Source organism: Exophiala bonariae, assembly GCF_035927105.1.
Source record: "Exophiala bonariae strain CCFEE 5792 chromosome Unknown scaffold_22, whole genome shotgun sequence".
NCBI classification, from domain to species: domain Eukaryota; kingdom Fungi; phylum Ascomycota; class Eurotiomycetes; order Chaetothyriales; family Herpotrichiellaceae; genus Exophiala; species Exophiala bonariae.
The window spans coordinates 284177-295748 of NW_027042497.1; the positions used below are offsets into that span (position 1 = coordinate 284177).

At 51.0% G+C, this 11572-nt stretch overlaps 5 protein-coding genes across 5 annotated transcripts; 1 reads left to right on the plus strand and 4 right to left on the minus strand.

The window, feature by feature from the left end:
• Positions 1-44: 44 nt before the first annotated feature.
• LTR84_005922 (uncharacterized protein) lies at positions 45-1367 on the minus strand (the record flags this gene model as incomplete). Its single annotated transcript, XM_064849486.1, has 2 exons — positions 45-858; positions 919-1367. 2 exons carry the CDS (start codon positions 1365-1367, stop codon positions 45-47), a joined length of 1263 nt encoding a protein of 420 aa, XP_064703710.1.
• A 3648-nt stretch (positions 1368-5015) lies between these two features.
• LTR84_005923 (uncharacterized protein) lies at positions 5016-6083 on the minus strand (the record flags this gene model as incomplete). The annotated part of the gene is made up of 1 exon (XM_064849487.1): positions 5016-6083. One exon carries the CDS (start codon positions 6081-6083, stop codon positions 5016-5018), a length of 1068 nt encoding a protein of 355 aa, XP_064703711.1.
• Positions 6084-6491: 408 nt separating this feature from the next.
• LTR84_005924 (uncharacterized protein) lies at positions 6492-6821 on the plus strand (the record flags this gene model as incomplete). The annotated part of the gene is made up of 1 exon (XM_064849488.1): positions 6492-6821. The coding sequence occupies one exon, from the start codon at positions 6492-6494 to the stop codon at positions 6819-6821; it is 330 nt and encodes a 109-aa protein (XP_064703712.1).
• Positions 6822-7600: 779 nt separating this feature from the next.
• LTR84_005925 (uncharacterized protein) lies at positions 7601-8837 on the minus strand (the record flags this gene model as incomplete). The annotated part of the gene is made up of 2 exons (XM_064849489.1): positions 7601-8742; positions 8819-8837. The coding sequence occupies 2 exons, from the start codon at positions 8835-8837 to the stop codon at positions 7601-7603; spliced, it is 1161 nt and encodes a 386-aa protein (XP_064703713.1).
• Positions 8838-9585: 748 nt separating this feature from the next.
• On the minus strand, positions 9586-10622 carry LTR84_005926 (uncharacterized protein; the record flags this gene model as incomplete). The annotated part of the gene is made up of 2 exons (XM_064849490.1): positions 9586-10199; positions 10262-10622. 2 exons carry the CDS (start codon positions 10620-10622, stop codon positions 9586-9588), a joined length of 975 nt encoding a protein of 324 aa, XP_064703714.1.
• Between the last annotated feature and the right edge of the window lie 950 nt (positions 10623-11572).

The window sequence follows — 11572 nt, forward strand, 5'->3', positions numbered from 1 at the left end:
ATGGTGGTGAGGACGCAGAGTCTCTGTGACGAAATGGAAGAGTGTTATATATGTGTGTATTCTACCGTATGGATACCTAGCAGAGAATCTTGGTCGATTCTTGAGACAGTCTCGACAAGATATTTCAAATCGTCTCCTCCAGGCCCACCATTAACATCCAAGTATAGATATGTCTGGAGAAAGGTGCGATACACGTCAGACTTGGTCTCGAGTCCAATAAGATGCGCGGTTTGAGCTGCGTGAAGGCTAAAGAAGTTGAATTGTTGGCTGTAGAGAGCATCTCTTGGGCTGGATGAGCTGATCAAGATCTGCTTTGCTGCAGACAGCGCAACAAGAGCGCCAAGACTGCTCATCCAGAAATACAAGCCAGGAAGTGACCGCGATGAAGATGGTTCTTTAAACTGGGCCGTCTTTAAGGCTGCTTGGAGCTTGGGCAGCAAGAATAGGGCAGTCAGTCCCGCTCCAACATAATCAGTGATACTCAGTACCCATAGCAGGGTGGCGATTCTCACAGCCTCTTGCATGCCAATCAGTTCAGTCCGAGCCAAGAGGCGATAATTTAATGCTTGGACCTTAAGGTACAGCCATCGTTCATGTACAAGCTCCAGGCTTTGATTCGGGCGTCCCGAAACGTAGTGACTTATTTGTACACACGCTACCAGGTCGACAAGGATGTCTCTGTACCAGTCGTCTAGGGCGGACAAGTCTCCAGCAGCGAAAAAGCTCGTGCCAAGGTTTCGCAATTCTGGTGGTAGGGCTGTAGAGAAGATTGATTGGGGTGGCCAACCTTCAGGCAATCCGTCTGGCTCGAAGTCTGCCAAGGGGATCGGTGCTGCCATAGTGAAAATTGCAAGAAACCTGCTAGCTGGTTAAGATTCAAAGCTCTTAGTTGAGCACTACCAAAAACAAAGTACTTACTTTCCCCCAAGAATTATGCTTTCCAGAAATAACGGCGTTAGTTTTGTAATCCCTCCGAGCTGTGATATGAGAACTTGAATGGCTCTCATATGCGTGGCGGCAGCATCGAAATTGAGCACCCACATCTCTGCAGCAGCTAGCCCATAAATCGACCAGAGAAGCTTTTCTTCTACTTCTCCCGATTGCTGCAAGTGTTTTCTGATACTTCGATAAGTCTGTTGGATGAGATACTCGGGTGGCAGTTCTTCATGGCAAACGCCATATCGCCATCCAATTGCCCCTGAGGCGTACGCAAGAGTTGAGACCATAAGCATGTCATTCTGTGAGGCATTACGTATCCGCTCTGACAACGCATTTTTGTGGCGGAGGTCTGCGGGCCGTTCATTCGCGGGAGAAGGACGCCCCAAGGCTTCGGCTCGAAAGACAGAAGAGTTGAAATCAGATTGCATAAATTGTATGAGTTGGTGGGCCCAGGGGTGGCGAATCATGCTAGTGCTGTGGAATGGATCAGTCGAGTTGCCGTGAGGCTGGACTAGAAAAGATGTGACATTCGGGTGATACATCTCTTCACCTCTGGCCGCACGTCGGTAATATTGGCTCCAGTGCGACGGGAGAAATTTGGTACTAGGAGATGATAGCGCGAGGTCTATGGCAGGGGAGGCGACCTCAAGGGTTTCCGAGTGTTCGCGTGAGATGGTCACCTCGGTATCGTTATTGGATTGGTTACCTCGAGATCTTTCATTAGGGGTTGATGGGGTTGATATTGGCAGGCTTAGCGGCCCTGGGAATTTTGCACCGCGTCGCCGTTGCGTTTGGACATGGCAACGCATTCTGTATGTCTCTTCTCGATCTCCTTGGGACAGCGAGGCCGACTTCGAGTCCTTGATCACAAAGTAGTATTGTTCCATGGTTATCTACTCCGTCCCGAATCCCTTAACAAGCGTGGCTGTTATTGAGGGGGAATTCTGCTTTAAAAAGTCAAATGTTGGGATGTTTTGGTCAGTGATGTCTTGTCGCTGGCTCCAAATGAGATAGACAGGGACAGGAGTGAAAGTCAGCTCAAATAAATTTATACCCCACCAGATGCTGAGCATTTTTCGCCTTTACGGAAGGCTAGTGAATGATACCTATGTGATCTCCAGCCCCCACCTGAGGAGAGGGGGCCGAAATGCTACCTCCCTTGTACATGATGTAGGTAGTTTTAGTATATAATCCTTGGCGTTATGCTCGCCTGAGCAAGAATGGTCAACGATGAGGTGCCATCAAATCCACTGCAGCTTGGGCGAGTCAGGGGGGAGCACAGGGCAGCATCACCCACGTTCCGAACCGGGGCACGCTGGCTTTCTCTTGGCAATGCTAAGCAAGGAAGGTTAGGAACGAGTAAATACGGGCCAAGGAAAGACAACCTCACGCCTTACACACTGTAAATCATTCATCACTCTCTTCCACTTTTGTAATGCTCCTAGTGCTGAGGCTGGTGGCCAAGTCCACCTACCGAGACGCCAGCGATGACCTCATATTCAGACCTGCCTGGTGAGATCCAACTTGAGATAACCCAGTATCTGGACTTGGCATCGCTGAGGTCGCTGAGACTGGTTGATAAGACCTGCCTCCCATCTGCATCGAAGCGACTCTTCAAGCAGATCGAGCTATGGCCATTGATATGGAGCTGGACTCGACTAGAGTCCATGAGTGCCAGTCCTTTTATCAGTGACTATGTTGAAACATTGAAGTTCAATGTCAATGTTCTGACGACCTTGTTGATATCAAGGAGGGAATCTCTCATTGGGAAGAGTCGAATAACACCAATTACGAGCTTGATGCGCTCAATCTTGAAACCTAGCCATGACCGCACATTTGCAGCTTCGGGCCTGCGCTTGCCCTGCGGTTGTACACCCATGGAGCGTTTGGACAACAGTGATGAAGCCATAGAACGCTTGTCCACAAAGTACGAGGCATACATAGAGGCCCAGGACCACTTCGTCGCGCTTGAGACGACAGCTATACGGGATGTGATTCGGAGACTCCCGAACTTGAGAACAATCATCTGTGAAGAAGAAAAACCGACGCCCCTTAGCCCAGCAGGCTCTACCTCGTACGCCAGGGTAGATAATCCAACTATTTTTGACAGAGGTAAGGACTTCTTGGATGGACCATGCCTAGCAGGCTTGCTTCTTGGGACACATGATACATCATGTCTCGCGTCTTTCTTCAAGGTGTGCATGAGTTCCAGAATCTACCATCTAAAACTGATGGATGTTTCCTGGTACAATCTCCCCACCAATGATAATGAGAGGCAGATCATGTCTCTGAGTGACGCGCAATCATGTCGTGAGGAGCCTGACCTGCTTGATGGTCCACGTCGCCTCGACTTATATCTCGATATTAGAGGTTACATCACAAGCACGCGCATGCACCTCACATACTGCAGAAGACTGACGGATTGTATCGCGTGTTATGCACATCTCGAAACACTCAACTTAAACTTCGGCGTCTTTCAATGGAGCTATATCAGGGATTTATTGCCAATTTCGGCATCTTTGGCAAAGCTACGTTTGCCACGACTACGACATCTGGCAATGTCTAATGTTTTGACCACAGAGAAATCAATGATAGCGCTACTAGAGAACAACTCAGGGACACTAAGAGTTCTTGAGCTCGCTGAAATCGGAGTGGGACTTCCGCGGAGTATCGACGATCGGGAATCAGTCATGTCTTTGTTCTGGAACATCCGTCGGGTCACGTTGTTGGAGAGAGTGAAACTCACGGGACTATTCACGAATCTCATAGATGAAGCTTGGATTGCGACTCATGAGGGAAGTCAGGTCGAAATTAACAATACACGCTATTGCGCCCAGCTTGAGGACTATATGTGTCACAAGACCGAATGGCCTGTTGGCCAGAGTCTTGAAGCATTCCTTCTGTCGAGAGAGGCCGGGCAGTCTGAAGTGAAGGACTTTGACGCGTGGAAAAATACTGTCGAACCATTGCTGTGGGAAGACAGCTCATGGAAATGGTCGTGGGCGTTTCTCAGAAGATGTCGAATGGTCATGTTGACGCGACTGGGATATATCGACCCAGGAGGTCAAAGAACCGCAGTAAGTCGAGTCTGAAGACGCGTAAAGTCTCCGCGAATCAATGGATAGTATGACCCCAACGCACTCAACTGCTATCTGTAACTGATGTTTGACCGAGGAAACTGTCATCCCTCCTCAAATGGTGAGTAATTGCAGGTCCATGCACAACTCAGTTTGAGAGAATAAGAGAAAGAAAACTTCAATCGTCCACCAAGACCGGACAGACGATCAATAGAAGACGTGCACCGTTGCGCCAGAACATACCTACCTAGGCACCTAGGCAGTGACAGCATCGTCCTTCACTGTGGTAACGACCCAAGTTGCGACGCTAGCGAAAACAAAGGTTATAATTCGCATGTTCTGAATTTCTCCCAAGAAATATCAAGAAAGCTTCCATGCGAGATGCCTGGCTAGTCCTCGGTTAATTCAGGGGTGTTACGGAAGCTGGTATTGCAGAGAGAGTCCTTTCTGGTATCACTTGAGTTTGTTTTTTTTGGGGATTTCTGAGTGACCTTGGAGTTCGAGCACCATGTAGGAAGTAACAGTTTTTTTTTCAGAGCTTCGGCCTAACCGCCAGACCTTACAAGCATGAAGATAACCCTTTCCGGAGAGATTCCAGCCCAGGTCGTTCCAAATTGTTCCCCCCTCTCTGTGACACACAGATGGATGTGGACGGTCTGGCGAAGGCAAGGCGATGGGATTGGCGGCTCGGTCAATTGAAGGGCGGCGACTGTTGGCCCTGCATATCACCGAGGACGCTTTCAGCGAGTGTAATGTATCTCCGGCCGCCCGAGGTTAGTAGACTATACCTAGTAATGTCGAGCTGACAATGGAAATGGAAATGGACGAGCAGAAAAGTGAGAAGGCTGATTATTTTATCCAGATTGCGGTGGTCTTTAAGTCCTCTCATCTATCCAAGGATGAGGGGGACAGCAGTCCACTTCAGACTTTCATCCACAATCTCCCTTGGTTCCACGTCTCAACGGCAGAGCTAGAAAGAGTGGCGTCAAACCTACCCGCTCAGTAGATGACATCGTCCTCCTGGCCCTGCCCGAGCTCGAGTTCTTCGCCGCCGTGATCATCGCCCTTACTCGACTGAGGCCTGTCGCTTCCTGGACCTTTGGATCCCACTGATACAGATCGAACCGGAGAGACTGCTCTATTCGATGAACGCGACGGCGGTCTCTCCTGACTCTGTCCATGGTCGGATGTCTTTTTGTCATTGGTCGTGCCATTCGTATCTCGAGAAGTGACTTGGACATGATTATCCTCTGTACAGTCATCTGTGCTGCCAGCTTTGGTCATAGCATCGGCTTTCTCCTTCTCCCGCTCAGCATCCTCTTGTCTTCGCTTCTCCACCTCCCATGCCTCCCAATCTTGTTTAATTGCCTCCTCAACATCGTCCTTCTGTCGCTTGACAATGTCCTCCTCCGGCCCCCTCATTTCCCATGGTTTATAATACAGTCTCGGCTCCGCCTTCGTCCTCAGAAATCCCGCTGTAGCACGCATATTCGCATGTTTGATCCGCAAGCCCTGCTCGTCCCAACGGCGCTGCTCGACCCGCCGCTTGCTGTTGAGTTCTTCCTTCTTCCGCCGTGCGTGTTGTGAGATCTCTTCACTTTCGCGCTGTAGGCGTTGACGTTGCCGCGATTCAATGTCTTCGCGACGGCTGGTCGTCGACGGGGATGTCGTGGTGGTTCCGGCTTTCGCAGAGGGTTTCGTGCGCGATGCTGGCTGTGCTAAATTGCCGAGCAAAGCGCCGAACAGTCGGCGGTTGCGCGATTTCTCATCGAGCTTTGCGGTTGGGCGTCGACGTGGAGGCGACATTGCTGCCCCTTCTGAGGCAAAAGGCGCGACAGGTGAAGTCGCATTGCGCGTAGTATTCGATGAGGATGGAGATGTAACACCATTCTGAGGATTTGGCGCGGTTACACCCTCTGCATCAATGCGAGGCCGCTTGTTTGGATCTGGCGACTCGGATAGCTCTGACTGGCGCCTTTTCAGGGACGTTGACTGATCATGGGTCGAGTTAGAGGTGGGTGACAAGGCTTCGGGCTCGTCGGGGATGATCACAGCCGAGGAGATCATGGTGGTGGATGTATGCTACTTTGACTCGTATTGGGTGTGTTCAGGTCGAATTGATCATGATTCTAATGACCATAAAGACCGGCCATAAAAGTTGTATACTTGTTATTGGTGCATGCGACTCGAAGTTGAAGATTGAGCCTCGGGCATATGAAGATCTCGGTGGTAAATTCCGATATCACGTGCTGGCTGCTTAGTCACCAAATGCGGAGTAACCGAAATTCCGATGACTGCGGCGCGAATTTCTGATTTCCAACAAGGCTGCTGCTCCCACCGCCAGCACTACCACTTTCTTCGCTGTTCTCCAGATTACCTCAACATCACCGCTTGGTATATCACTCTCTCTCACTCTCACTTCTTCTCCTCACTGCTCAAACAAGAGACTCCCACAAATCCACTCCGTTCAACAACATGTCTCGCCATCATCCCGATCTCGTCATGTGTCGCAAAGCACCAGGCATCTCTCTGGGGCGACTCTGCGACAAATGCGACGGCAAATGCCCTGTATGCGACTCCTACGTCCGACCCACCACCCTCGCACGAATATGCGATGAATGTTCATTCGGCAATTATCAGAACAAGTGCATCGTTTGCGGTGGCGAGGGAATCAGTGATGCCTTCTACTGCTTCGAATGTACCAGACTAGAGAAAGATCGTGATGGATGTCCTAAGATTATCAATCTGGGTTCTTCCAGGACGGATCTGTTTTACCAGAAAAAGAATTTCAGGAATCAGTATTGATCTTGATTCTCTGATGAGTCTGTGCACTCATTACGATTATACCCATCAAGCAATTCCTCGGCCATGGAAGGGCCTAGAATATCATAATAATTGATTACGGCACTCTGGAGACACATGTCTCAGTCGATATGGCGACCAGATGAGATCTTCCAACCGATCAGGCAGTTCGGATATCAGGTCTTGTGTGGGAAAGTGCGATGTCCAGGAAGTCCTCAAGCTGAGCAATGAAGGACCAATCAACAATAAGAAAGTGAGATGGTTCAGCGAAGCAGCATGACCTCAGACCTCGGGCAGGAGATTAGTCATGGCCTAGCCTATTTGGTTTCGACCTATGCATCAACATATGCAGTAGCGCAGAAAAGCATCTATCACTGGAGGCATTCAACACTGCAGGTTGACCTGAGCGCCGAATCAGGGACAGTCCTTCCTGTTCCCGGTCCTAATTGAAAGGCCATCGAGCTATGTGGACACAAAAGATATCTTATGAGCTCTTCCGGGAACACCACAGTGCCTTCACCTGCCAGAGGGTGCATTTTAGGGTCGCTCTGCGAAGCTAGATATCAGATGAGCCAGTAGATTGCAATCATCAAATCAATGCTTTCAGTCATTCGAGGAGATCTTTTCCATTGCTGTTTTGTTTTCGTCTCTCATGCTATTGATGCTTCGCTTAACCAATCATCCCACTCCTTGATTTCAATACCGCATCATCTAGGCAATGGGGATCCACCGGGACGATACGCCTCGTACCATATTCCTTGCTATCCCCTGGAAATCTAACCTTATCTCTTTCCCGGCCTCTTCGGTCTCGCAAACCCACCACCTCTAGGCGTAGCCGTGCCACTGCCCGGCGCACTATCCGCGCCGCCATCACCAGCCACAGGAGGACTCAGAGCGGCAATCTCCTCTGGGATCCTGGCGCCATCGAGATCCTCCGGCTCACTGGCCTCCAACCTCTTCAACACCGTGATGCCAAACTCGGCCTTTGCATACGTGACGAAAAACCGCCCACTGCTGGCGTATACCATGCGTTCCTTGACTTTACTCGTGCCGGGACACACGTAGATGAACAACACCCCGTTGATCCCACTCTCTCGGCCCGGAGCGTAGACGCTGTAGGTCGGGCGATCCGCGGGGATGTTGCGATGCACGTCTGCAGGCGCGACGCCTTGTTGCGGGGCATTGACCAGCGTGAACGTCTCGTTGGGAATATCGATGCCGAATTGCACGAGGACACCGGCCCCGCCAGTCCCGTTGTCCAGCGCGGCTTTCACGGCCGCGAGACCCTCGCGCGCCTCGTCCGACACCTTCATCGACACGCCGTGCGTGCCGGACCCTCCACCCCCGAGGGACACTGCACCGCCGGAGCCGCCTTCGTTCATCAAATCCCTGCCTCGTGTGCCGTGGCGGGCCTCCTCTTCGGCGCGCTTGACGGCCTGTAGTTCGCGCTCCTCCGTGCTGAGCAGCGCGGTGTTCGTGCCCGATCCACCGCCAGCGCCAGAGGTAGCATCGTCGCTTGAGGAGTCGGCGTCCGCCCACGTCTTAGGGTCGAGCACCTCTTCTTTCTCCGTGAGGAAGAGCGTCTCGGAGAATTTCTCGGACCCGAGTTCCCGCACCAGACTCGCGCGTGTGGATGCGAAGAGGGTTTTCTGGCGGACGGGGGCACGGGAGGGGATGTATGTTGCTGCGAGGAGTGGAGAGGTTGGTGTGGGGGTTTTGCGGAGGAGGAGGTATAGTGGGATTGTTGGGGAGAGGATTTGTTCGAGAGAGGAGAGAGAGGAAACAAGTGTTGCTGACGAGGTGGTCGAGGGGAAGGGGATTGCGGGCAGGGCGTTGAGGGACTCATTGCTGATGGTTACTGGGAGGGCGAAGAGAGCGCTGTCGGAGGCGAAGGCTGCGAATGCATTTTGTAGGTCGGCGGATGCTGGAAGGAGGAGAATGAGATGGTTAGAATGTGGATTGATGCTTGAGCGAGGGTTGTTGGTGTTGATAGTGCCTACCTGATATTCCGGACTGCATGGTGAGAGATATCGAGAGTAGCCGGAGAGGTGCCTTGGACTATGTTCTGTATTGGCTAGGAAGGAGACTGTGGTGCAGCCCCGACTTCTGATTTAGTGTTGAGGAACGAAAGAGGGATGGGATGGCACTGGTTTTAATTGTGATATTCGGCGACGAGGCTGTGCATCGGAGCTTTCGGAGGGTGGGGTTCTTGGATGGACCTCCTAGGCAGATGCGAATTTCAAGTCTCGGACTCGCTCGAGGTATCTAGAAATAATCTTCCGCACTCTCGATTGATCGACGACGACAGTACAGGCTTCGAAGACGATCAAATCATTCTGCTGGTGAGTTGTTAGGGTATCATTAGACGTGGCTACCCACAGCCTCGTGCTTATGTACGAGCCCCGCGTTCGCAGCAGCAGTTTAACTAACTAGATTACCCCGCGGCCAAAAATAGTGATCAAAGAAAAATATTCAGCATTGAGATGGACTCAGCTTCAATAGTATTAGAAGCTGTGAGTGTTGCTATCTTTTTCTTATAATGCGTAGTATATGATGACAACCAAGATAACTCGACTCTAAGGTCCATTATATACAAGTCGACAGCAAAAGCAGTGGTATACGGCATCCAAAGACTTTCTTTTGGGTTTGTCGCTCGGGAAAATGCAATGCAATGTGTTCAAAAACGTTCAATGTCCAACCATACCTACCGAGGTAGGGATATATGCGAGACCTTGCAATGGTACGATATGAGATTGTTCAGGAATCTTTACTCCTCATACTTCCCTCCAGTGAATGGTAGACTGCTGTCCTCCAACTTCTTCTTGAGGAATTCGTATACTGTGAATGTGACGGCTTGACCTGGTGCCACTCGCATCACTCGGGGTGTGATACCCTTGTAGAAGGCACGCGGTCCTTCTTGCTTGAACATGGCGTTCGTTATATTCACTATGCGCGTAATGGCACTCTGGCCTGGCTCGGCTGGTGTTTTTTGTAACCTGGTCTTGATGGTGTCGATGGGAGCATTGGAGAAGGGACCCATAGCACCAGATACGAGTCCAATCAATGTCGTTTGATATGCAGGCAAGTTCTTGTTGTCGTACTGAGGCTGGGCCTTTTGTAGTATCGATTTAAACTCGGTATATGCTGTAAAGTTGACGGCCTGGTTGGTTCCCTGTCTCAGCGCCGTAAGAGACACTCCGCGGTATAAAGCGCCGAATCCTTCTTCTTTTATCACAGTCAGGGCCGCATGAGGAGCACTGCGGTATTTTGGGACGTCGAGAGGATCGGATAAACTGTGGTATTGTGCCTGCATTCGAATCTTGACCACCTCCATCGGCGTCACTACAGCCACCGCTTCTGTGACTCCAGCACCGAGACCGGCTACACTCAAAGTCAGCCTCCAATGCTCATTTCGCGTGCATGACTGGATCTGCTTGACTTACCGAAGAATGTTGCTTTGGACGTGACAACACCATTTTTATCCGCTAGCGCTTGTTTATACCATTCATAAGATGTGAAGCGAATGGCCATTTTGGGAACAATACCGCTCAGCACTGCTCCGAGACCTTTGTACAAACCAAACGCAGTTTCGCGTTTGACAATCTCCTTTCCCGTCTGGTAAAAGCCTCTCTTCTTGGTACCGGGGGCTCGGGCTCGTGTCGAAAGCTGCATTCGCACTTTGATCGTATCGAGGGGATGACACACAAGGGCTTCCATCATACCAGCACCACCTCCGGCAATCAAATTGACTGCTGCAGTGGCTGGCTTCTTCCCACCTTCGCCTTTTACGCTTTTCGCCGACATCGTTACGATGGGTTCGAGCACGCGATCGAGGTGCCTTCGGAGGAACAATAAAACTCAAGGACCAATCTCAACTATGGTTGTTCGCGTGCACCTGCAATTCCGCTTCGACAGTAGCATTCAATCTCCTAGAGCTGAGGAGAGGACTCGGGAGCAGGAGAGGGCAATAGGACGAGCGTGACGACAAAAATTCTTCGGCAACAAGGAAATGATGCTGTTCCAAGCCAACGCCAATACAGGATCAGCCAGAGAGGAGAGTCGATCCCAAACAAATTAATACCCAAACGGTCCCAGGTGGAGAGGGGGAAAAGTGTGAGGTCACTCTTTTTTTATTTTACTTGGTCAACGAGAAGCACAAGCGAAGACCCAGGAAGAAGGATGTATTCTAGCTTTAGTATGACCACAGACCGAGAGATCAAGAACCGAGCGTACCGTTCTGATCCGAAAATGGTCAATTGTGAGTCAAACCGGACGCGTGCCCACCCACGGGTCACTTTTTTCTTGTTGTTCTCAGCCATGATGCCCTTTGGGGGGGAAACTTTTTGGGACCTGAAGCTCTGCCTTTCCGCCGAGGCACAGTCAGAAGCCCCCAGAACGGATGGGGGATTTCATCATAGTTTTGTCCAAGGAACTGCTAGCCCCCGGTCCAGGCACATGGGCGAGTGGAAAGCCTGGGTCTGAAGTGTCCACTGGCCATAGCCACCGGATTTGACAAGAACCAGCACCCCACAGCTCGAGCTGGAGGTCGGGCGATCCAATCGAGGTGGCGGAATCGAAGCATTCCCATGCGTGGTCGGAGCTGCGGGGGATTTCCAGACCATAGATCTTGGGAAGTAAAAGGCATGTGACGGACAGCCTCGGCTCTCCCAAATGCTCCTTTCATGATTATGTATATTCGGTGCGCATGCCTATTCTACAGAGACGGTAGGATCATGCCATTTCCCACATCAAAA